The 27226-nt window shown below is 44.9% G+C and overlaps 1 protein-coding gene across 1 annotated transcript in view; it reads right to left on the reverse strand.

Moving 5' to 3' along the window:
- Positions 1–27226, reverse strand: part of Fat3 (FAT atypical cadherin 3) — a 587501-nt gene that overhangs the window by 15389 nt on the left and 544886 nt on the right. Inside the window, exons 21-23 of the mRNA XM_041656771.1 lie at positions 19443–19577; positions 17068–17225; positions 9346–9814 (exon numbers count right to left, since the gene is read on the reverse strand). Coding sequence (XP_041512705.1) covers positions 9346–9814; positions 17068–17225; positions 19443–19577 — 762 coding nt within the window. The remainder of the gene's footprint in view (positions 1–9345; positions 9815–17067; positions 17226–19442; positions 19578–27226) is intronic.

A 27226-nucleotide genomic window follows, 5' to 3' on the forward strand; every position in this document is an offset into this window, starting at 1 on the left:
GTTTAGGTGTTTGTAAATTTATCAACTTTTACAGTCAGGTCTCTCTATAACGTGTGTGGCCCGAAGAATTTTTTCCTCAAAATCAACACCAAAGAAATTTTACCCATTTCCCGATAATTGGCTTGCTTTATGGATTATTATTTCAATGCTGCAAAACCAGTTCTTAGATGGATTTCCAGCTGCTAGCCTACCCTACAAATTTTAGACTTGCTAGCTCCAAATCACATTAGTGAATTCTATAAGATTAAATTTCTTTCTTTCCCTTTCTGTGTATGTGTGTGAATGTGCATGTGTGTGATATGTGGTGTGTGTGTGTGTCTGTGAATGCGCATGTGTGTGATATGTGGTGTGTGTCGGGGGGGAGAAAGCATGACAGATACTTCCTATTGATTCTGCCTCTCTAGAATACTCTCTCTTCCAAATTACAGAAATCCCTTCATGATCTTCTGCAGGACGCTGTCTTGATGGAGCTGTCAACTTAACTGTCTTCCTGCCTCTAAAGACTGAATAGCTATGTGTTAGGTGGAGGGGTGCTGGTGCCTTTTCTCAGCGGTTGGGGTTTAGCAGGCCAGTTATTCCACCCCTGGTTGACCAATTAGAAACAGGATAATCACAGACACTAGCCAGCACTGCCCACCAGGGCCTTCACGTCAATGGGAGTGTTACCAGCACACATACAGAAAAGAAACTATGAAAAGCACCGGGATCCAGGGTCAGAGAAGATGTTTGCAGCCTAGGAATCTAGTCATAGAGAAGCCAATACTTGCTCACACTCACTCACACAGCTGGGTGGACTTAAACTCAGGCCTGGTCAGAGTGGTTCTGACCTTTTTCCAACACCAAATATTAGTCCAACAACAACTCACTGCTCATTTCTTAGTCATCAGACGGGAAGCAGACTATCATAGGTCTGTACTGTGACCTCAGACCCACAAGACAAAGGGTCAGAGGGCTCTGGGAACAAGCCTGCTCCTAATTTTGTTTAATTTTGGAGGAAGTTTTTGATACAAAATGCGAGCGGAAGCAATGGTTTAAAATACTCAAATTAGATTTTAAGTCAATAATGACATCTATTGTTCATCTTGTTTGAATGTCTTGATTATCAAAATTAACCTGTTACTACCATAATGGTATTACTTTTATTCTGTCACAGAACCGTGTTTTAACGATCTTTATATCAGTAAGTCTGCCCTAATAATCCAAATGACCTATGATTTAAATGTTACTTCCAGCCACTCAACAGAGAAGCACAATGATCCTAGGACAGGGGAACGGTACACTAACCTTCCCCCAAGAGGCACCGGAGAGGCCATGAGGCTATTCTAAGACATAGGACTGGTGAGTGATTGAGCCTGAACTCGAATCCAAGCTTCCCAAGTCCAAGAGCTTTCTATAACACTGTAGAGTCTAGACGTTATTGAGTGAGACTGTGGCTTGCCAAGAAGAAGAGGAGGGAGCTTGTGATAATTTCACATAGTTCTCCCAGGGGCAAAAGAGAAATAGTAAGACAGACAAGAACAGACAATCTTTCTGGGAGCCAAACAATCAGTAGATGAACAAAGTCATGTATGTTTCTGTTCTTTCCAAGAATTCCCGATGTTTCTATCACACACACACACACACACACACACACACACACACACACACACAGACAAGTACATACACACATGTACACACACTCCAACACACACATATACATGCACACACTAACATATAACCACATACAACTACATACATGCAATGTACCAGCACATGCATACCTACATATACACATACCAACACACATACACATTCACATACAGTTGCACACATGTACACACTTATACGTGCACAACTATACCTACACACACTAAAACATCAACACACATAGTATAACCTGTGTATGCACATACACACATTCCTAGAGAAAGTATCAAATGATCACAAATATTATCTAACACTGTCACAAATATAAAAGATAAAAAAATCATTCATTGTATAATTTCTCAAAGTCTGAATTAGAATTGACTTTGGGGGAGATGGGAGAGAAGTTACAAAATCACTAACCAGAATAATAACTTTTCACACGACTAGGAAAAAGTCTAAGTGCTTTCTATAACGTATGTTTCATTTACTTCTTATAACAACTGCATGCATTATATTCTTTAAACTGTAGTTATTATCACGGCTACTTTACAAACGAGAAAACAGGCCCGTAGGTAAGATGGTTCTCACATGGTTCTCGAAGCCAGTGAGCAGATGGGCTGTGCACACTTCTCAGGCCGTAAAAAGGAAATGGCCCTTCTGGCATTGAAATATGTGTACAGAAAAAGCCACAGCTTCTTTCCCTTCAAATCTTGGCGACATGGGAAGTGTATTTTTAAGCCTCGCCTCAAAATCTGCGTTCCTGTTTACACTCCCACTTTAGCCGTGCAGATGGCTTTGAAACCTGTACCCAGGCAAACTTAAAGTGCTTCTCCTCCCCTTACCCAAAGAAGAACATCACAAAATTAAATGCAAAAAAATAGATTCAGAACAAGCAATTATAGAGCAAATTTGGGTGGTGTAGGCAAATGATCAAGACACTTCAGCTGTCTTGATCCTGCCTTGGCTAGGTGTTTTTGACCCAGTTCACGTGGGCAGTGGCCTCAGCCTTCTGCTCTGCTCATCAGTGTTGATGAACATTCTTTTGGTCCATTGTCATGATAAGAAAACAATGTCCTCAGCACTGATGTGGAAAGACACACACACACACAATATCCAAGACCTAGAGTTTCATTCTCTGCCATGCTGGCTGAATTATGACATGATCATGACTTGTATATTTACTGAGGACCTGGGTCCAAGGCTGGGTCCTGGCTGTTGGCCATCACTGCATGTGGCCACTGCTGCCCATCACTGCATGGGGCCATGTCCATGATGCTTGCCTTCTGAGAACCCCCCTTGCTTTTCCTGGATCATCATATTTGTGAATGCTCTGCCAGAGAAAACAGGGTTCTAGATTCCAGAAGTCAATGAACCACACAGGTAGTAGGAGCTTTAGTGGATTGGAATCACGGTGGACTCTGAAGTCAGTCTTACCTCCCTGTTGCTTATAAACCCGATAACTCCAAGCAGAAAAGATAGCTCTGCCAGCCAAGTGTTAGTCTCTCAAACATGAGGACTTGATTTTGGTCCGGGCCCAAGAACCACTGGAAAAAGTCCAGCATGATGGTGCGTCTTGTAATCTCAGCGCCCGAGAGGGAGTTAGAGGCAGAAGGATCCCTGGGACTCAGTTAGCTTAGCTAAATTATTGAATGCCAGAGATGTCAGGTGAGCCATGTTTTGAGGAACAACAGTGGAGGTGACCTCTGGCTTCCACTTGCATGCACATACATGAGCATGTACGTGCACCCAAGCATACTTATTCTTTCTGTGTCTCTGACTTGTCTCTGTCCCTCTCATCTGTCTATCTCTGTCAATGCCTCTCTCCCACCAGCTGAAGCCAGAAAAGGTTTTCACCATGAATTTTAGGCTGAGTATCTGCAAACCCCAGTTAACATGGGAAATGTGTGAGTGGGTGGTGGTGGAGTGAGAGAGAGAAAGAAAGAGAGAGACAGAGAGAGACAAAGACAGAGAGAGAGATATCAGGTGAAATGCTAAACAGGAGTGAGAATGATTTAACTGCTGATATTGTCCCTCATCATTGTCAATTTGACTTTTTTTCTTTTGCAAGCAAGGTACATTCAATGTTTTAGGAACCTGTCAAATAAAAACCTCTGGAGACTACTGGGTTGTTCCCCAAGAGAGGTGGACCACATTTCAGGTACTGTGTATTCAGCCAGACCTTGAAGACGTTCCTTGAGAGTGAGTTAGCTTTTATGTGCTCACATCATGAGGTATATAGTAGAATTTCATCTTGTAGACTATTCTTTTGTGTCTTCACAGGACTTAGACCTTTTGAACTTTGCTGTTAGCATCTGTTGTTACTCATGCTACCCAAAATAACTCCAAAAATTGGTGAACTTGTTATTTCGAAGAAAGTCCCTCAAATAAGAAAAACATTTTCCATACGTTTCAGAGTTTGTCTAAATGATCTCCACTGCACAAGTACAGCCATCAGATCCACTCTTCTTGCCCCTCTGTTCAGCGGGCCGACAGCGGAGCACTTGTGAAATGGGAGGGGAAGAAGGCTACACACGTGGCACCTGCTGGCTATGGCAACAGCCGTGGCACTTAGGACTTGATGTGGGTCAACACAAAACAGCCACTTGATAAAGTCTGACAGACGGAGCTTCCTGACTCTTACAAGAAGAGGAACTAAATACTCCACAAAATAGGGTCCAAGGCAGCTAAAGGGGCTTTATTGCAAAGAACTCGTCTGTGTCCATCTCTCTGAAACATCTGAGAGCCCATCATGGGACTTGATATGTAGAATATCCAAGATGGGGGTTGGGCAGGTACTATTATTTTGACCTTTGAAGATCTTGGGGTAACCTGATTTTGTTGACAAGAGAGTGATGCTCCAGGTCTGTTCATCTGACCTTCAACTCATGTCAATGTCCTGGGTCTCTTTACCTCTCCTGGAAGATACAGACCAATTCCTGTAGATAGAAAACTCATAGGGTCCTCTGGTGACCGTAGTTTTTATACTTGAATGTGCACAGAACCTGCCTTGTTAAAACAGAGATGCCTGAATTCCTGGAGATTCTGATACTTCAGGTTTGGGTCACCTCCCCATTGCTTTAGGATTTTTTTTTTTTTTTTTGGTAAAACATCCAGGAGTTTGCAAGTATGATTTTGTTACCCAGCAGAGGGTTCTTCTGATGTGGCCAACAAAAGACAGAGACAAGCAAATATATTTTCTTTTAAACAAACAATCAAGAGCCTCCTCAATATCAAGACCTCATTTTAACAAGTGTCTTGGGTCATCTGATGTTTCTTACAGTCAGAGAACCAATATCCACAACACAGTGGGAAACAAGAACTAAAAGGTTCCCCAGATTCCAGGGCACCTCGGAGCCAGAAGGTAAAGGCAGAGTATTGTCTAGTGAACTTGTTGGGGTACAGAGTGAACCAGCAGGTTCCGGTGGGATCTGAGACGCATCTTTCCAGCATCTTCAGTGATGGTGTAGCTTTTCCTGGGACACACGAGTAAAGCGAGGAGTAAAATTCTGGCTTTATACTTTCCCAGGTATGTGATGCTAGAGTTTTATTTAACTTTGCTGGCAAAATTAATTGTAAAATGGGAGAGGGTGGTAGAAGGGAAGAATGTTCCCAGAGTATTGAAAAATCAAATGTTTTAGTATATAAGCATTTGCAAGGTAAGCAATAGTCCAGTACTCTGTGTGCTCAAACTTGTATCCATGACCACTGAAAATTTGCCAGGGCTTCCTTTCAGGATTTAGGCTTCCAGTTTCATGCAAAGCTGTCTGAGGATTTGCCTCTGGCCTGGTGCCCTGCTTCACTAAATTACAGCTCAGTTTCCTCTGTGTTTTCCCTTAATTGTCTGGAGTTGAACATCACGAGGCATGGAGAACTGTGCACATCTTAAGCAGAATGTGGGTGCTCCCTGGTCTACGCCCCTCCCAATGGGTCTGAAAGTGTGAGGGTTAGAACGGGTTGCAGCCAGTTCTTCTTCGCGGGGGTTGCTGTTTTCAGGTCACATTTATGAGATATATGCAATTTTAAGACATTATCAAGGGTGAACCTTTCTTCTGTGGCTGATTTACAGAGTCATGTTCCAAGCTCGCACTCTGTGCTCCGACTCCTTTGGGGTTCCTGAGGACTGCTTCTTGGGCAGGAAGAATTATAAGGTTGGTCAGAGCTGCTGACTATGCCATTCTAGGCTGGTCAACACAACTCTCTGGTCCTTGTGCCAAGGCTCTCGTTGGTTTGGGGCAGTTGGGGGAGGAACCCATCCTGAAAGGAAATGCTGCTTGCTGTGGGCTGACTGCTTTACAGACTATTAATGCTCTGGAACACCATGCCACAGTTTGAGAATGGAGTTTGTGACCATGAGATCCAACATCCAGTCCTCCAGTGTTGTTCCATGATCAAGGGGATGGCGATGGCAAATCATGCTCTGGTACTGTACAGTGATCCACGGGGGAGAGTTAAAAACCAAATCAAACCAAACTAAACCAAACCAAAAGAAAAAAGCAGGTTGGTGTTTCAGTCAACTCTGTCATCAGATGGTCGTGGGCAAGGGCTTACCTCTGAGACCTCAGTCTATGTCTTTAATTCAAATGTCCTCTTGGAATGCTGCATGTATCCCAGCTTTTGATCTGGGAGCCCAAGACTCTGGCTCTGTGATTAGACATCTCCAGCAGGCGGAGGAGTTCATGAGGTCACGGCTGTACTTCATCTCACCATGATTTATAGAAGGTGATTCTCATAAGTAACTTTATGATTAATTTAAGGTTCCATAAGCAGGAAGTAGAGGTCTGACTTTTGGCTCATTCCTTTCTTGTAACCCACTCTCCTAACTTGGCAAAAGGGATTTTTCAGGTAGGAAAAACAAGGACATGATAAAAATGCCCATGATAGGTGCTGGAGAGATGGCCCAGTGGTTAAGAGCACTGACTGTTCTTCCAGAGGACCCAGGTTCTGTTCCCACTGTTCACATGGCAGCTGCCTTTAACTCTAGTTCCAGAGAGCCTGATGCCATCTTCTGGCCTCGCTATGCACCAGGCACACACACAGTGCAAAACGTCCATGTGGCCAAAACACCCATACACATGACATAAAACAAAAACAAACAACAAATCTTTTTAAAAGTCTTTTTTAAAATGCCTTTGATATTAATAGAAAATGGAAATAAGAAAAATAGATCCTTTGCTTTGAGGCCAAGGCTTCATCTTACAGCCAGGAAGCCTGCAGGTCCCCCCTCGCATACTGGAAGAGGACCTCTGATATTCTTACTAGGTGGTGGTTGTTCTACCTGGAGCCATGCTTTCAGAGCCAGGTTCTCTCAACCAGGCTTGCAGTGGCTTGTGGGATGGCTGCCCCTGTGGGGTCTCCTCAATCAGCAGAGTAGTGGGCTTGAGGCAAGGGAGCGACGGAGATGGATGTGAGAGAGGACACATGGATCATCTTAGGAAAGCATCTTAAGTGCAAAGAGAAGACCAAAGCCGACAAGAGACTACATCATCTTGGAAGGAAGAGGAGCCCAGACTTGAGGAGAAAGCCCTGTCATGGAGAAAAATAGAACATGGGAGAGCAAAGAGAGACAGCACAATACACAGCAAGCCTGACCCTTAGGGAAGGGAAGGAAGAAGCATGGGAAACAGTGGGTGTGCAGTTCAGCTGGTGGAATCCACGAGGCCCTGAGTTTGATCCCCAAGTGCCACACACACTGAGTGTGCTGGTGGGGATGCCTGGAGCCCCAGTGCTCGGAAGGTAGAGGCAGAAAGACCAAAAATCTGAGCCTGTCCTTCGTTACCTAAGCATTAAGTCTGAAGCTGTCCTAGGATATAGGGAACCTTGTCTCAACGAAACAAAACAAAACAGAAAAAAACCTGGTGTTCCTTAGAGGGGCCCTGGAGCCATTTGGTTATATAACATACCTGCTCTGGGTACTTCACTAAAGGATTTCATGGCAGTAAAAAAATGCACCCTGCTGAGCCAGATTCCCCTTTGTTCAGCAACTGTTATTATTTTAAAGATAACCCTCTGTGGAAGACCATAGCTTTGCCAGGAAAAACAACACTCTGACATGGCTAAAGTATGTTGCAATTTGTGGCTGCGTACCCAGGATTTGACATGGCGTGGTGTTCCATTTCAACCCAATTTAATTATATGGCCCTTTTGTATACTGTCAGTGGCTCACACTGGTAGAGCTTTTTTCGCCTCATGAAAAACTGGCCATGATTTGTCACGAGGGCCCGGTTTGCAGAGCAGCCAGAGGAGAGTCACTGCCCATCATTCGGGAATTATGGAGCCATAACCACCCTTTATTTACATATACTGCTGAGACAGTAAAAACAGCAAATAGATTTCTTAAACCGCGACTGTAGACACTTCCCGCAGCGCGCTGGGCCCTCACTGTGACAGGGACGTCTGTGAGTCTGAGCAGCTCTGCTGTCTGTTCCTGCACCGCATCATCCCACGCAGTTTATAACATTCTAATAATAAAGCGGACTCTAAATTCAGAGTCAGGCTGCACGAAAAGTAGATGCTAACGCAGAGCAGTCTCGAGCGATTGTGAAGAATGGTTAAATCCACTACGCAGGCGGCTGCTGAGTAAACCTGCAAAGGGGCCGGGAGGGAACCAGCTGGGGCTACTGAGAGGCGGCAGCAGGCCAAAAGGAAGCCCGACCCAGTGATCACCACACAGGCCCTGTATCAGGTGGGAATCCTGAGATCTCAGGCTCCTGAGCTTTCAAGTGGAGAGATGTTCAGTGCATCCATGTCTCCTCCTTCCCCCTTCATTTCCTACCCCCAACTCCCATCTCTCTTCTGCTCTCTCCTTCCCGTGAGGATATCCCTGGGGAAGACACGACTAGACAAAACATTGTACCCACCCTTGACTGGCTCCCCTACTGAGATTCTCAGTATATTGTATATTTTCATCTCCATATAGTATTGCATGTGTGTGCGTGCATGTGTGCAAGCGAGAGAGAGAGAGAGAGAGAGAGAGAGAGAGAGAGAGAGAGAGAGGAGAGATTATTAGGAGGGTATAAAGACTAGAGAACATCCTTAGGAGTTATTTTTCAGATAGTCCCATCTTTACTGATTTAGAGATTGGCTGGCCGTCAAGCCCCAGGAGTCAACTGTCTCCCCCTTCCCAGTGCTGGGGTTACATTGCCTTGTCTAGCTTTTAATATATGACTCCTAAAGATAAAACTCAGGTTTTCACACCTGCAAAGCAAGTACCGGCTGACTGGAGCATCCCCCAGACCCCTCTCCTTTATTTTGATGCCTTGTATCTTTGTAGAATTAAGAGCAGAATTATTTTCAAGACACATCTCAAAAGCAGGCTCTAAAAACTCGTAACTCTTGATTATCTTCCCAGGGTGGCAGGTCAACGCCTCCATTAATTTTAGTTTCTGGTAAAGTTCTATCCAAGCTTGGAAAGCACTTCCAGTGAGTGCAGTGACAGCAGGTGGCTCCTGAAGTCACACCTTGCAGGGAATTGAAGTCTAGAAGGGTGTGGGGTGTGTGGAGGGGGGGAAGAGGTAGTTGCATCTGCAGTCTGGCATCCAGTTACTGGCTAACCCGGATAACCTGCAACCATCAAGATTTTGCCGAACGGAGGGTTCAGAAGGTCTGAGCATGCTCTCTAGGAGGGTCCTGGGGGAGGACGGGTGTGCTGGTTGTGAGGGGGAGCCTCCCGCAGGTGCATGTCCTCCCCTGCCCTTAGCGCCTGCACACAGGTGCACTCACCACCAGAAGGCAGACCGCTGCAGCTGCCCCCGTGCAGACAGGGATTTCGTTGGCATGCATCCGGGTAGAGCACGCAGCCCAACTTCAACTCTGTCAGACCCACGACTTCCGCGAAGCTGCTGCGCTTGTTTTGGAGGGGCAGCTCGTTGTGATTAAGCACCACCGAGTCCAGGCAACCCTGAAAACCACCGAGGACCTGGGTGACTCGAGTGTCCGTCAGACTGCGGATGTTATCGGCCTGCACCAGGGCACCAAAGAAGATGGCACTCTCGGTGCTTAGAGTCTGGAAGTACAGGGGCGCCCTGCGCCGCTCCACATAACTGTCGTCCAGGGCCAGGCTGGTGAAATTGCGATTGAGCTCCAGGAAGACCGAATGCCAGCTCCCGTCGTTGACAGCGCGGCTGGAGATGCCCAAGATCCCAGGGCCGCTGCCACAGTCCAGCTGGAACCACAGTTTGCCTTCCACAATCTGCGCGGGAAGAAATGCAGAGCCCTCGTGAGTCTAGTTCCGGAACGCTGTGAACCCAACTGGGCAGATGTTCCATCCAGGCCTGGGTCTGCACCTGCGTGAACTAAGCCCTCCACTACCTGCCAGGAAAAACATTGGCCGGAGGAAACACTTCTCAGATCTTCCTGCTGCCTTTCATAGGGGCGACCAGGAAGCTCACAGTGGTATTTAAAAAAGGTTCTTTCAGGGGATCGTCACCCCTTTAGACTCACTACGATATCTTGTTTGTTTTTGCACTCCTCTCAGTCACAAGAATGATTTTCATAAACTCACCAGTAATCACTGGACACCCACCAGGTGGTAGTCATGAAACTTATGCGATGGAGCCAGCCCTTCTGGGGTTTGCTAGTCTAGTGGGCGGATGGCCACACGTTAGCTCTGCAACATCCTCCCCGAATCAGTTTGCAAAAGTGTGATGTAGGAGAGAAGAGAGCCAGATAGCAGCAAGGCTTCCTGGTGCCCCGCTTTGTGGGTACTGTGGATTTTAAACTCTCTGTGTTAATCACTGATGTCATTCTTAAGCCCGTTTTTCCTGCATAGTTCATGGTATAGACAAGAGGCACTCCCAGAGTGTCCAGGCTTGGCTCCTGCATACAGCAGGGGTGGCCAATCTTCTGTCATCCCTGGACTACACCGTGAGAAAACTAAATGTTTATATTCCTTTTTTTGTCATCTATAAAAGTATGAAATTCATATTCCAGAACTTCACAATTGAGTTATAAAATGGAAATCATGGAAAATCTAATAACGTTGAAGTGAGTTTATAGTTTTGTGTTGGGCTGCATTCATAACTATAGTAGAGTGTGTTGGTTAGGAGTTAGGCACCCTGGCTTGGCACTCATGCGTGTGTAATAACAGAACCTTCTGGTCAGCTGTTTGCACTCTGGGGGTGTTCCAGTCCCTCGTCAGGATGCTGCAGGGGAGACCTCAGGGTGTCATCCTCATCTCCTGGAGGCTAACACCAGGGAGCATTGCCCATATGTGAGAAAGATATACCACAGAAGGATCTTAGCTGTCCATGTAGACCCAGGCTCCCCTGCTGTTGAGGAGATGGCCTTTGACCCTTGCTTCTCCACTCTGGACTGTATTTCTTAGGAATGCTATATGGCATCAGGATGGAGGGATTGGGAGCCAGGTCCCTTCGTAGCCAAGCTTAAATTTGTAATCTAAGGGATTTAAAGCTGGGCACCGCGAGACATGGTTCTGTGGACTCCAGTGCCCAGTTGTGAATGGGGTAGGGGTGGTCTGTCTGTCCTGACAGACACTGACACCTGCATTGCTGAGCATAGCACGGACTTTCGCCAAGAGAAGAAAATTAGAAAGGAAAGATGGAAGTGACAGACCAGCAAGGACACTCCTTCCGTGTCACCAGCAGCTAGTGAAATGAAATGTTAAATGGATTTTTAGAAATGAGCAGAGCTGATCTTTGCACGGCGTGCTTTCCTTGAGGAAGCACCAGTAGCTTCCACAGCACGCTCATCCTCACGAGCATTCTGTCTCCGGAAGATCCAGAGTCAGACCATCCAGTGACTCTCACCTCTGCTTTGGGACTCCATCAATTGTCTCACCTGCAAGTCAAGGTCACAGATTTGTGCCCCATTGACACTGGGAGCCTGGAGAGCAGGGCAGAGCCAGGGACTCAGAGAATGCAAAGCTTAACTCCAGGTCTGCCTGCACCAATTTGATCTCTGGGCAGCATGGCTCTACCTTGGTGGGCTTGGGTTTGGAGAATGGAAAAATGTGCCATGGAACCTGCTGCAGAACGACTGGCATCACACATGACACATGACACACACACACACACACACATATACACACACACACATACACACATACACACACATACACACATACACACACACATACACACATACACACACACATACACACACACATACACACACATACACACATACACACATACACACACATACACACATACACACATACACACACATACACACACATACACACACATACACACATACACACATACACACACACATACACACACATACACACATACACACATACACACACATACACACATACACACACATACACACACATACACACACGCACATGACACACACATACACACACACATGACACACACACATACACACACACACACACACACACACACACACACTGCTCTGTAATACACCTATTTGGTTGTGAAAAGGGCTAAACACATACATTCATTTCCAAAGAGCTTTCACCTATAATCACATGCAATTGTTGGCTTTTGTTGTTGTTTAGCAAACTAGACTGAATGGCTATTGTAAATTGCAGCAAACTTGCACAGGGACAATGCACAGCTAATACCCACATCTGTATTTGCGTGTGAACAATAAACTGATAGAATACAGCTTTGGAGACACCTTTCTCCGCAGCAGCCCATCTGCTGTGTAGCCCTGTGGCTACAAAACACTATCCTCAGTCTGTCAGAGGAAGTCTGGCAGTGAAGGTGCAGTTCACCAATTAACATATTACTTGGTTCATTCCCTTCCCCCATCACTACTCATTGCCTGTGGGTAATAACCAGAAAGAATTGACATGTGTCTGATACATGCACACACATTAAAATTCTGCAGCTAAGGAACTAAACTTATCGCTCGTGAATACTGAGCACAGTTAAGTCTCCCCTCCCCCTTCTATAACATAACAGCAGCAGGATCGCTAAGTGAAAGAAGCCAGGTGCCCACAGTTTTTATTTTTTTCCCCCCCAAAAAACATCACCTGCATCTTTATGGTTCTGGGTGTTTTCAATCATCAGGCTTGTTGCCATGACACTCTAGAATATTGGTGCCCAAAGTTACCCTGTGAGAAGTTAATAACAGGAGGTATGCTATGCCGGAGATAAAGAACACTTCCTTCTCTTTGAATTATCTGAGTCCCCTTCATATGGGAAAGCCGTACTCTAATATTAGTTAATTTTTCTCTGTCAAGTTTTAAAGCATTTTTCTTTGCAAAAGATGAACTTCCTCAAATCAGAGCACCAGTGAGACAGGGCAGTGGATACTGGAGTGTTTCTGATCTGCGAAAGGCCTGGAGTCATGCTATTGAGATGGCTTATCGGTTGGGCAGGTGGGCGATTGTTTTCAACGATATGCAAAATTCAGAGAAAGATAGATGCCCTTATGTTATAAAACACCTACACCTTTAGAGTCATGTGAAGTCAGTGGTGTGCTTTGACCAATTTGTAATGGCTAGGGAATTAAAAGACGAGAAATCAGACCCATAAAAGTCATTTTCTTTTTTTTTTTTTTTTTGATTTTTCGAGACAGGGTTTCTCTGTGGCTTTGGAGCCTGTCCTGGAACTAGCTCTGTAGACCAGGCTGGTCTCGAACTCACAGAGGTCCGACTGCCTCTGCCTCCCAAGTGCTGGGATTGAAGGCGTGCGGAAGTCATTTTCAAAGGAAAGGACTTTGAGTAGAAATTATTAAATAATGGATCTCATCACTTTGGAGCCTTAGTATATCTCTGTAGGTTCAGTGTAGCATTGTCTTGCTAGAGGGCTGTGTTAGCTAGCTTTACCGTTTCTGTGACAGAACCAGCAAAGAGGAGGATTTCTCTTCAGCTAGCACTCTCAGGGGACCTGGTGCATCCCACCCAGGAGGGTGTGATGGGGAGCAGGACAGCTCTTGGTGGTCGGGAAGCAAAAGAAAACTAGACTTGGAAAGGAATCTCCCACATTTAAGGTGGGTCATATATATATTCCGTTTATTTATTTATTACAGATTTCTGTCTCTTCGCCGCCACTGCCTCCCATTTCTCTCCCCCTCCCCCAACCAAGTCCCCCTCCCTCATCAGCAGGTGGGTCTTTTTTCTTTGTTAATTATCTCTGAAAGCCTCTCCCAGCCATAGCTAGATGTGTGCCTCATGCATCCCCTAAGTACATCTAAGTCTAATCAAGCTCTCAATTAAGACCAATCATCACAAGGGTCATTAAGTAGTCTCTGGAAAGGATACCTTCCGTCCTGTCTTTTCAAGGCCACTTAGTGGGTACTGGACATGTGGGGTACCTTAAGAAAAATTATAACTGGATGAGGAAATAGGAAATAAATAAATGGGCAGCTGTGCCTCTTCTTGACTCCTGGAGTGCCTCTGACGTGCTCATGAGTAGTTATTGCTCGTCAAAAACGTCTGTGAATTCCTGTGAATTCCCCAGTCTTCTCATAGGCAGACACGGGCACTGCCTTTGGGGAGGGGGTGAGAATCAGGGAGAGATACATGAGAAAGTATTCTGCAGCCTCTGTGGTCCGTGATGGAAAGACCCGCCCACACCACCTACAAATGTACCCTGTCTTTCTTTCGGTTCTGGGGTATGAAGCCAAATCGGAGAATAATCTGGTTAAACGACTTATTGACATATCACATTCCTAAATATGTTTTTATATTTAAGAACATTTCTACATTAGCAACCGAGGTTTCTGTCTGCTCTTCACTTGTTGCCAAGAGGTCTGACGCCAACGCTCTGAGCTTTGACTTGTCCTCATGTCAGCTCTGGAAATCTGACACTTTGCTCTTAACAGGCATGAAGGGGACTGAGCCCTTTCATACTCCATTGCCTTGGTTGCCAGGAAGCTCAGAAGTGGGTTTGTGCTCGACTAATGTATTTTCTATGCTGTTTCTTCAATCATGATATTTTTCTTTTCTTTTTTTTTAACTTATTGATTTCATTGTAACCTTTTATTTTCATGTCAATGGTGCTTAGATTTTTATTGCATTTTTGTGTTTATGGTAAGTCTCAAATCTCTTTTAGAAGCCAGGGTTGTAATGGGAGATGGAATGACAAGTGTTTTTTATTGCAGCTAGGATACGAAAATACTTCTGTCCATGAAGGTCTTTGTCCTGATCACCATGCAACTCTTTACTAGTTGTCAGGGGATGCCCTCTGCCCCCTGATTGTCTTAAATACATTTTTACAGAACACACTCTGCTTGAGAAAATGCAGGCAACGAAGAGGTGTAGTTTAGGCCAGGATTTTGTATTAGTGGCCCAAGCAAAGCACAAGGTGCACACTGTACCTAAAGCCAATGAGATCAAATCTTCCATGAGGCTCAGTGTCAGCAAGCCCCCTGTGAAGATACTACCGGCAACATGGGTGAAGATCTGCCTCAGTTCAGTACAGCTGCCTCCTGCTCTTGGCAAACCCAACATATGCAGAAGAACAGAGAGAGGGCAGTGATGGCCCACAACCCAAGGCCTTCACAGAGGGTCTCTTCAAATAGCAACGAGCCTTAGATTATTGGAATTCATATTTAGGAATTCAATCATCCACTTTCAGAAACACATTTGTTTCATGCAGTATCACACACCTGTGTGGCGAGTGCTCCTTCAGGGGCTTCTTCTTTTCTCTCCCCGAGAGGTACACTGGTAACACACTTGCCTGGACAAGATTCAATGCAGGATCGACTCATTCTTATTGGATATTCTGCTCCCTCTCAAGCTTAGTGCTACGCAGGGATTATCTAACAGCAAATATTGACATCACTGTAACCGGTTAGAGCTTGAAAGAGGAGAGGGAGGGCCAGAGGTACCAGGCCCTGGTGGCTCTGGTGAGGCTCCCTCCCGTTACATTTCTAGCTGCTCCTGTTGGATGCTCAGTTTTCACTGGGCAAGCACTGCAGACTCCTAAAGAGCCCGAGCAATAGCACAGTGAATAAGAGGCTAAAATTAAAAACCGAGATACAGAACAGGACAGATCAGGGAAGGCTATTTCTCCCATACTCCCACGCCCAGACCCTGGATCCGGTCTTCTCTATCCCCTAGACCCCAAAGCTAGATCTGCTCTGGAGATGCGCAGGATGTGATCTGTGGTCAGCTGAATTAGAACGTCAGAATGGTGAGTGGAGGGGAGCTTGGAGGTGAAGAGCACGGGGTGGGATATGCTGCCCTGTGGGCTCAGGCCTCGGCTCTCAGTAACTGAGCAGCCTCAGATGAATATGCAAAACTCTCTGGGTTGTTCTTCTTGATCAGGTAAGTGAATTATCATATGTCCATAGAATATTAATATTAAATTTTAAGTTAGAAAGATGCAGATACATCTGTTAGTATTCTTGGTATAATCGTGAAGGCTCTGGATTATTATATACAAATGCCAGGTTTATTTTAAAGGAAATATGGCTACTTTAGGCGAACTTCTGAGGTCAGAAAAGAACTTAATAACTGGATAACTTCCCAGTCGAAGAGAGGGAGGAGTGAGAATATGAGCAAAGCGGTCAAGACCGTGATGGGGATACCCACAGAAACAGTTCGCCTGAGTTAAGGGGAACTCACTGACTGGGGAATGACAGCGAGGGAACCAGCGTAGGACCAAACTAGGCCCTCTAAATGTGGGTGACAGTTGTATGACTGGGGCAGACTGTGGGGCCACCGGCAGTGAGACCAGGATTTATCCCTACTGCTTGTACTGACTTTTTGGAGCCCATTCTCTTTGGAGGGATTCCTTGCTCAGCCTAGATATAGTGGGGTGCACCTTGGTCCTGTCTCAAAATGATGTGTTAGACTTTGTTGACTCCCTATGGGAAGCCTTACCCTCTCTGAGGAGTGGATGGGGGTAAAGTGGGAGGGAAGGTGGAGGAGGAGAGAGGAGGGGTGGGAGTAGGAACTGGTATTGGTATGTAAAATGAAAAAAGATTGTTTTTAAAAAAATTAATTAAAAAATTGGATGACATGGGTCATGAGAAAATATATAGAATATCTGTGCCCAAGATCTACTTTTTCCCCAGCAACAGTGTGGCCAGAATATGGAGAGACATGTGGTGGACATAGATACTCAACCTGTTAAAGAACTGGCCTTGTCGTGGGATTCATAGAGAGGTCTGTCCTAATGAGCTGTAGAGTTACTAAAATATAAATACATTTTCAAGCCCTTCCTATAGGGAGATGCCTATTCTCCTCCAGCCAGCTTTAAGATACACTTAAGCAGAAGGATGTTGGCACACTTTCCAATCCCGTTTCACTCTCTTTTGTCCTGAAGTCTGTTCTGGTCTTCCAAACTCACAAGACAATAATTTCAATATCTCGCAATCTAATAGTCACTGTAGCCATATAAGAAACATTGTGTTGGGGCATGGCAGTTCACGCTCATAATCACAGCACGGAGAGGTTGAGGCGGGAGGAATGTTTTAAGTTTGAAGTTGTCTTCACAATAATGCAGATGACTACAAGACAGAGCTGTAGAAGCATGCAACTGTTTTACAAACCTTCAGAATCATGCAGGGGTTGGCCCGGGTGTACATTATAATCCCATTGCTTTGCAGGGTTCTCAGGCGCAGGGCTAGCTTGAAGTCCTCTTCTTTGCTATTTTCAGAAAGCCGGTACTTGATGTAGCTGTTTCCAGCAAAGCTGAGAGAAGTGTGCCCTGAAAAGACCATTCCAATGGCAAAGGTATTCATTTAAAATCCAGAGATCAAGGACCTCCCTACACACCCAGCAGAAAAGCTGATTACAGACCACAAGAAGGTAAGGATGGAACCCAGTGATATCAACTAAAGCCGGTTCACACAATTCTACGTCATTAAATTATTAACAAAATTCATCCCACTTATTTCATGTTCAGAGTAACTTGGTGAATTCCATAATGTGGATTTTCTTAGTATCATTAGATTCTTAACTCCCTCTTTCCAAACATTGCATTATTAAAAGATATCATTTGCTTCCTCCCCCACCATTGCCTTCCCTTAGACACGTAAGAGTGTGGCTGGGTCAGGCAGTGCATGCCAGAAATCCCAGCAGTAGGAGAGTTTGCTGCAGGAGGCTCTCAAGCCTAGATTATAGAGTGAGTTCATTGTCACCCTGAATGACTTATTCTCAAATGAAAAAGCAAACGAAAGCTGTAGCTCGATGATAGAGAACTTGCCTTGCATATATGCGGTTCTAATTCAATCCCTCATAGTGAAAAATAAAATGAAATAAAAAGAATTTTTAGTTTTATGAAACAAGGACAAGGCAGTGATTCTACTCTTGTGGAATACTTATGTTCTCCAGGATCTCAATGCCAAACAGCCAACTGGTGCCAGGAGTTGAAGAGAGGAAGCCCTCTGCAGTCACAGTTCCGTTTGCTAATCATTCACTACAAGGCTTCCCTTCTCAGTCTTTCTGTCTCTCTCTCTCTCTCTCTCTCTCTCTCTCTCTCTCTCTCTCTCTCCCCCTCTCCCTCTCTCTCTCTGTCTTTCTCTCTTTCTCTGTCTCTCTCTGTCTCTCTCATCTCTCTCTCTTCTTCTCTCTTAGAAAAGTATAGGCTTAAGATTGAGGGTCACTAGAAAAGAGGTTTTCAGAGGAAAGTCAGGCAGAGCGGCCAGCACGACTGTGGGCTTCTCAGAGCAGAATCCACCCCCAGAGTACACCTTCCTAGCCTGCGTAGCCAAGCCCACTTAACTCACCCGATTCTGAACTCACCTTGTTCTGAATTAACCCTCTCTTTAATTCCTTAAACCTTTCTCCAAGACAATGTTGCAGCAAACAGACAGATAGCCGTGTAGACTGAAAAGCAGGGAGAATGGAAATAAAGCAAATGGATGATGGTCATGAGCAAACCAAAGGTCTCCGTTTAGAAGTTGGCAGGAAGGGATGCTGTGTGCATGAGATGTGTGCTGGGGTAGAGACCCCAGCGTGACTTGCTCAAGCTTCCTGGTTTTTCCTTCATTTCATGGGCAGCTCTAGACAGAACACCAACCAGGGTGGAGTTTGGTTCTCATTTTTATAATAGGACTTCTCTTTGCAGAGAGCTTCTAAAGGCCCCGTTCAGCCAAGTGCCTTATACATTGGCATGGTAGCTTCTATTTCCAGGATCACCAGTGTGATTATCATCCCTTACATTGCTCAGTATTGCCCACAGCCATGCTGTTGGGCATGGATTACAAGAGATAGTAGCTCTCTTTGGTTCCAAGATTGGCATCAGTGTGCCTGGGTGTTAAATACACCTCACTACCAGTGTAGCAAATGAAGATGCTTTGAGAAAAAAAGAAGTGAAATCAAAGTGAAATGAGTGGAGAAAAACATCAAAGTCGATGAAGATCCAAAGTAGGAAATTATTTGGATGAAATGATATAAACACTGATTTTCTTCTTTAAGATGCAAAGGTAAACATCTTAGTTTCCTGCAACATGGACTCAGCTAGAGCTCCACCGGGAAGAGCTGTCTTACTTGGTGTTCAGGGCTGGGTTTATTCTATGGGAAGCTGATGAGCCTGGCTCACATCTACCTCCTGCTGGCCTGGGGTTTTTAACGACAGCTTGGTGCAGTTTTCTGAATACCAGAGGCTCTGTCTCCTCTGTCCTTGTAGCAGGACTCTGTCTTTCATAGCTGCACAATCTCATCAGCCATGAAACATGACAGTGCACCCAGGATACGGCCTCGGCTTTACACAAGGACCTCCGCTTTACCTCTTGTTAGCATAGACCAGCTGAGACATGTTCCAGCTTAACATGAGAGTGAGCATAGGCCATGCTCCATTCTGAAGGTAAGTGTCAGATGGACATCCATGCGTCTTTTGGAGGGATTTGGGCAGAGACATTCACACAAAGAGAATGGTTCCGGAGTGGAGCTCCGATCCTGAGCTGTCTGTGGCACTCCGTACCTGAGCACTCTCCGAGTTTCCCTGGTGGACACTGGCAGAGGAATGGTCTCCTGCTGGCCTCGTAGCCCACACATTGCATGTCCTCTGGACACGGCTTCTCCACGCAAGGATCATTAGACCCTGGACACACTCCTCCTGTGGCAAAGGCAGAAGAGGCATGATCAGGACACTAAAAGATTCAGCACCAACTTTATGGATCATAAGAAATTGTCAAGACCTGGACTTCATGTGATCTCAAGTGAGCTACAAAGGGTCCACCCAGAAACATGCATTAAGATGGTCAACATGGGGTATTGGTGTCCATCACAGATCTCTGTGTCTGTCAGGATTTTAGGGACAGGCAGAAGCAGGATAAGGGCAAAGGAAAATCCAGAGCTCATCTTATTAGGACAAAACATGCCAAAGTTTTATTTGAGCCAATTTCAGCTAAAGAAAGATCACCACATCGACTCTGCCAGGAGGTACCAAAGGTTTCCAAAATCCTAGCGTCATTTGCAAGCACTGTGAGCTTATCTCTTTTCTGCAGCCCAAACCCACTCTGACTTGAGGGCAGATTGTAAGAGATGTCAGCTGTTGATTTCAGGGAGAGAAGGCGTGTGTGTGTGTGTGTGTGTGTGTGTGTGTGTGTGTGTGTGCGTGTGTGTGATGGTTAGGGAGTACATATTCCTAAATAAAAGTCTAACTGTAAATTGTGAAAGCACACCTTATTTAATTTCCTAATCCTTTCTGTCACATGGTATTTTATTGATTATCTATAAGGAGACCCTGACAGCTATAAAAATAAAAAGCAGAATTATCTTTGGCTTCCACTCCACTGTTCCATTCATGCTTGGTCAGATGAAAGTTTAATCCCTTAGAAGGGAAATCCCTGGAAGAAGATTAAAATGAACTAGGGCCCAGGTGAATTAGGTCAGAACTAGGGTGAAGGCAGGTACCGCCTGTGAGTCCCAGTCTCTGGCCTCCATCTTCGGAGGTCCCGTCCCTGTGCCCGCCAAAACCTTGACCATTACCCCAGTCTATTTAAACTGCTCCCAGGAAAGTCCCTTCTATGTCCTCCCCACCCCCGTGGTCATGTTTGCAGCTTTCCGGTTCCCCTCGGGGCCACCCAAGAGCGCAGGAATCCCATTAAACCTGAATGTTCTTTAATTTAGCTTGTTGTGATTTGGCTTGATTGGGATTTTTCGTCGGCAGAGAGCTCATGTTAGGAATATTCCTAACACTGCCTATTGAAAGAAGCAGGTTTTTCACAGGCCCCAGGGTATTTTAAATGTATTTAGGACTTTTTCAGCCTGAAAGAGTTTAAGGGTCAAAGGACTTTTGAAAAAGTGAATCAACTGAAATTAGCCCTCAAAAGCAATGACAGTTAATATCCTCAGTAGCTTAGTGCTCTTGCTGGGGTGCTCCTTCCACTGAGGGAGGAACACACCAGACTTCAGGTGCTGCCTTCACTGGTACAGCTGGTCCTTGAACACGCTCTTCTCCATGACGCCTTCCCTGATCATTAAGGCTGTCCAATGGTAGGCATCTCTTTGTCCAGGAGAAAGCAGGAATGTGAGCTAAATGCCTACAAACATTTTTGGAACTGTAGTCCTCAAGAGGAGCATCCAGTACTAGCAAAGTCAGGAGTCACCAATCCCATCTGCCTCTAGCTGGAGCCCAGTTGCAAAGCTCACTCTTGGCATTGATGCAGCTCTCGGTCTTAGAAGATGGAGGAATTTTAAACTCAATATTTAGAATAAAAGTCAATCTTGAGATTGATTTCACCTTAAGTCTTTATGATTCCGTATACTCATCAGTATTGGTGAGATATCAATTGGTGTTTGACCATCTCATAAGCTACTTCAAGGAACTCTGATGACCAGTTTTAAAATAACTTTAGACATATTTGTTCAATCAATAATAACTTGTTGAATTAATTCAATAAGAAAACTAAAAATATTAATTCAATAAAGCAAGTGAGAGCAATGAGCTAAGAAGCCAGGGCCTACAAAGATGGCAGGAACCATATCCACAGACATGAAACGCACACATACATTACATATCAGATCACTGTTTGACAGGTGTGTGAGATCAAGGGATGTCCCAGAAAAGGGATGATATCTCCTGGGAGAGCATCAGCCCTCTTTGGAAAGAGGAGGTTTATCTGGGTTATCTGGGTAGACCCTCCACCTAGCAGTAACTTCCAAGAGACCCCACATGCAGTAGTTTATATACAAAAATCTGTTGCTCTCGATCTGTTACATTTCTACACCTTTCTGTTTCAGGACACCGAGGGATGTCATCTCCAGATAACTCTATATTTTTGACATATCACTGTAATATTGCATTCATTATCTGTTATGGTTTCATGTGACTCTACACTTCTAAGAAATCTTACATTCTCAAAACTCTGATTTAAAAGCCACCATTTCAAAGAAGAAAAGATCGTTAGGTAAGTTTAGACACGTGACAGCAATAACATTTGTTCCTGTAGACATTGCGATAATATTTTTAAAATTAAACTAACATTTGTGAGTGTATCTAATGAAAGGTAATGATCAGGTTTCAGAGGACATTCAGAACTGAGGTGTTTCTACATTTCATTCGCTTGTGGCCTGTCCCCATCGCTCTCATCGTGATAGTTAACACAGGACTGTTCACTTGATCTGCCTATTCTCTGACTTTGCAATAAAACACAAATTCACTTACCAGCAATTGGATTTCAAACTCACAGCTCTTTTTCGTCTCAAGGCTTTGTGTCATAATACACAGAAATGCATATAATTACACCACAGCCACCAATTAATGAATGTTTTAGATCCAATCCCCACTAGGGGAAAGCAACATGGGTTTGTATGAAAAATAGCGATACAAATATAGCAAGTGAATTATAAAGTGAATAACAATATTCCATATATAATTATGTACATGTGTTTTCATTCTATCTGATTGTGACTTAGATCATGTCTTCCTTATTTTTGCTTTTAATAAGCTCTATATTGGGAAGGGGACATTTTTGGGGTAAGGAATGTTACTCTGGCAGCTTTAGGTACCTGCAGGGGCCCTTGGCCTTCATGCCAACCTGGCATCTGCTTAGCCATAAATAAACAGTCAACCCCGCTGCCTTTCAGAGAGCTCGGTTCACAGACCCACACTCTGGTGGCTTAAGGAACTCTAACATCAAACAAGAGTCTGCAGGGAAAATGCAGTTAGGTCAACAAGTTTATTCCACATAAATGCAAAAAACTATTGAAAACAAGCTTCCTCTGAGCAGGGAAGTCTCTACATCAAACACAGCAATTCTCTGCTCTCTGTCCAGTGGCATAGGAAGCAGGTCCTTTTTGAAGCATATATCGTCTGCTGGCCTCTGATGGACTTAAGGCTGGGTTCTGGGAACACTAGGGATTCATGCTCTTTTCAGTTGAGGTCTAAAGTTTTCTAGGTACATAGAATGCAGCCTGCCTGTGTGGGCCCGCAGGGGTTGACCTGATTTTAGGAGTCCCACGTTTATGTCATTCCTTTTCAGGCAACTGTGCACACCGATTACTGTTGAGAGCTTTACAGACCCTCTATCTGGTGGCAGAAAGTGGCTCATCAGCTCCCAAGTACCAGTTAAGAGATGACAGTGTCAACTCCTGTTGGCTTCTGGGAGGAAGTTTATCTTATTAACTATCATTAAATAATCCAGGTTTAATGAACTTGTGCCATGGTCTGTGACAGCTCAGGGAGCAGGGACCACAGATCTGCACGTTCTGCATCTCCAGGCACCCATCAATGTGGAGTGAGCATGAAGGGAGAAGGCTCCCACTCCATCAAGTCAAATGACTCTATTGTCCTAGGCCACTATAGGGTGGGCGGTGGGAGCCTCCATCACAACACCAAGCAGGAAGAATGAGCTCCCCTCGGGGAAAGGGTGAAGTGTGAGAGGAAAGGGTCCTGATCTTATTGACAAGTGGAGGCCCAGGCTAGTTATTTCATTTATTTACTCTGTGGTCTTGAACATGTTGCTTGGCTTTCCTGGATTGTGATTGCCTTTCAGAAAGTCAGGACAAAGATTTTTCATAGTGCTGTGGAAAGGGCCAGGGCCTGAGAAAATAGCTGCATTGAAACCTTTGAAAGAGGCTGCAAAGCCAGTGATGCTAACACAAATTGCAGAGACCCGATCCTTTCACCTGGTGCTGGATTTGGGTCAAGATTGGTAAAGTGAGCGATGATATGGAATACCACATGTATTGGAGGTATAAAATCAGGCCTGGAGCCCTTTATTCTTCGTGCTCACAAAGCCCGTGTAGCTATGTGTCTATGCTTCCAACCCCATCCCAGGTAAAGCCTCCTGCTTTCTTTAATATGGGCATAGCTCTTGTCTTCACCCTGTGTACAGTCCCTTACCTCCACCTCTGCTCCAAAGCAATTGGTTTTCCACTTTAGGTAGAGTCCTCCTGACCTTCTCCATCTCAGGCACAACCCCTCACCTCCACCTCAGGCACAATTCCTCTCTTTCTAGGTCTCAGGCATGACTTCTCACCTTCTTCACCTCAGGTACAACCCCTCACCATGTCCACTTCAGATACAGATCCTCACATTCTCCACACCAAACGCCATCTTCACCATGCCCACTTCAGATACAGATCCTCAGTCTCCATACCAAACACCATCCTCACCAGGTCCACTTCAGATACAGCTCCTCACAGTCTCCATATCAAACACTGTAGATGGAGTGGTGGGCTGCGTCCCGCCACCTGGCTAGCTTTACCCAAAATAATTACACGGAAACTGTATTCTTTTAAACACTGCCTTGGCCCATTAGCTCTAGTCTCTTATTGGCTAATTCTCACATCTTAATTAACCCATTTCTAACAATCTGTGTGGCACCATGAGGTGGTAGCTTACCGGGAAAGATCTTAACCTGTGTCCATCTTAGAGAGGAGGGCTATAGCGTCTGCTTCACTGCCTTCTTCCTCCCAGCATTCAGTTCTGTTTACTCCACCTACCTTTGTTCTGACCTATCAGGCCAAGCAGTTTTCTTTATTAATTAACCAATGAAAGCAACAGATAGATAGAAGACCCTCCTACATCAAAACACTACCCTCACCAGGTCCACTTCAAGCACGCCTTACCAACTCTTCGTCATTCACAGTCCCTCAACCTCTTCCACCCCGGGCACATCTGTGTCCTTCCTCCTCTTGCTCCTTCTCCTTTGGCTCTAGTGGCTATCTTCCCTACCTCAACTGTGGCTGTTCTTCAAACCCCAGGGGAATGCATGTGGGATGTGTCTGTTCTCTGAAACTTTTCCACTTCCTGAGGTTCTTCTCAGGTGGAAATTTTGGTCTCTTTCTACAACACTGACAACAGAAAAGCCACCTGAGCTTCATGCATCTGCACAGTTCAAAGGATGGTTCCCTGGAGACTTTTGGAAGCTTTGCTTCCATATTTACGATTCTCCTCATTGCCACAGTATTCCCAGAGCCCTTGGGATTATGTCTGATCCAATGGCTAATCCATCAGCTTCTAGCTGTAACTATTAAGCTGCCACTTGGAGCTGAGTCCATGTCTTGATTTATGGCATTGCTTCATTAAGTTGAAGAATCCAATAACTAATGCTAAATCCCGACCCCAAACCCACATGCTTTGCTGAGAGGCTGTGTCTTGGTAAATGCTGTGTAAGTCAGTGAGATGCCTTATTAATTCATGGCCTGCAAGAAGATATAGGACCTACTCTCCTGAGAATCCAGATTTGAAGCAGTCTGTGTAACTTTCCGTGAAGCAGAGACATGGCCAGGTTATACAGTTTGCTTGGCTCAGCCATCTATTATTATTATTATTATTATTATTATTATTATTATTATTTCACTAATGGCCAAGCTTGGTTTTATTCAAGACATCCTCTCTGGAGCCATCTTGTATGGATGAAAAGTCCTCAGACAATTAGCACCAACAAACTCTAGCCTGAGAACGAACCCAATTCAGAATTTGTTTTTTCTTTGCAAAAGCTCAGAATCAAGTTTCAAGTGTTATGTTGCCTCAGAATCCCTCATTTGATTTAACTAAGCTCCCCTTCCCTGTCCCATGGTATCTGTTCCAAGGGCTGTTCTTACTCCTTCCTATCCAGCCCATCCAGCTCTGCTACCTTCTTGACATCATGATTCTGCTTTAGGCTTCATGGGGATAAGGACTGGGCCGACTATTTCACTATGCATCTTCACACGCTGCCCAAAGCTTGGGCTATTTTCTTTACTGCCTCCTTAGCTCCACATGCATTCCTGATTGGCCAGATCCCATCATTAAAAATCCCTGCTTCTAATATCCTTCTCGGACTCCTCCAATTAAAACTGGCACTTCCCTCCATTTTATCTCCTCTGTACCCGATTTTGCCCCTTCTTACTCTTGGTAGCATGCTATTGTTTATATCAAGGAGTAAAAGAACACTGGTATTTGGTTGAGAAAAGAGGACCTGAGGACTCATAACCATTCCCGTTAGCTATCCAAGGCAGGTTGCAGAGCAGGGACGAGCAGGCAAGGTTCTGTGTGTTTGTCAAGGCTGAATCTGTGTGAGGCAAGAAGACAGATTTTGGTGAAGCGGTATACAATCATCTGGAGAGACCCTGGGCTGGTGCTTAGACTTTAGCTGAATTTTCACGTCAGGGATGAAGCAGACCGGATATTTGTGGTTGGGTTGGATGGCTTCCAAGCTCATCTTATAACAGCCCAGAGGTAGCAAGGTACCGTGGCCAACAACTGCTTCCAGTAAGACGGCCAGATAGGAATCTTGGTTCAGCCATTTATGAGTTCTGCAGCTGCGAACCTGTCAACAGACATTCTCACGTCTCAGGTTCATCAGTTTTTAAAGAAAGATGATTCCTTTATAGGGTCACTGTGTCCAAGGTTATTCTAACAGTCTAAAATAGAGTTGGAAACTGGTCATGGACCAACAAATATTAAGTCTTTTGTCCATCCCTACTTCGATCTGTGGGTGCACTGTACACATCTTCATTTTCATGCCTTGGCTCTTACACTCTTCATTATGAACCGTCACCTCCTCCCCTATGGCCCCCTGCCTAATTCCAGGCATTTTGCCAGACCCCACTTAGTTCCCAGTGAGGCAATACAGAAAGACAGGAGAATTATACGGACCTTGGAAGAAAAAGGAGCCTCTCATCCCAGAGTCTGGTAAAGGCCTTTTGCCAGGTAAAAATCAAGAATTCTTGTACAAGTAACATTGACTGTAAAGACTGCAGTCGTAGAGAAAATATTTCTATTAGGAATATTAAAATAATAAACTCAGCTTAAGTCTTGAATGTCTACGTCCTCTAGAGGGCCCCCCTCTCTTCTGGATATTTGCTGAGAGTCTCACAAACAAGTAGACTGACTTTGTTTATGGTGAGTGAGGCGACCCTAACTTCCTGCATCCTCAGCATCTACGCCTTTCTCTAATTAACTGTAGTCTTGTCTGATACACCTCAGGGGCCACCTTGTGATCTTGTCTAAATCCCTTAGCAATCTTTCAACCATAATAACTTCAAAAACACTCAAATCATATTTATGATGGTAAAAAAAGATAGTGAGCTGTGACTGTCTTTTGAGAAGCCCACACCTAAGCTTTTGGGTCTCCCTTTCTTCCTGTGTGCCTCTCTACTAATCCCGGAGCTTAAGATCTGTGATAAATCCTTTATCAACTCCACCTCTGTGCTCACAAGTGCTCTTCCCAAGTTCATTTCTTTGCTTAAATGTCCATTTCAGGCGTTATCTGAATGGAGTTGAGATAAGAGTCAGGCTCCCAACCCCACCACAGCTGACACCATCACCTC

Source organism: Microtus oregoni, unplaced genomic scaffold (genome assembly GCF_018167655.1).
Source record: "Microtus oregoni isolate MIOR12 unplaced genomic scaffold, Mior012 000008F_ref0000371, whole genome shotgun sequence".
NCBI classification, from domain to species: Eukaryota; Metazoa; Chordata; class Mammalia; order Rodentia; family Cricetidae; genus Microtus; species Microtus oregoni.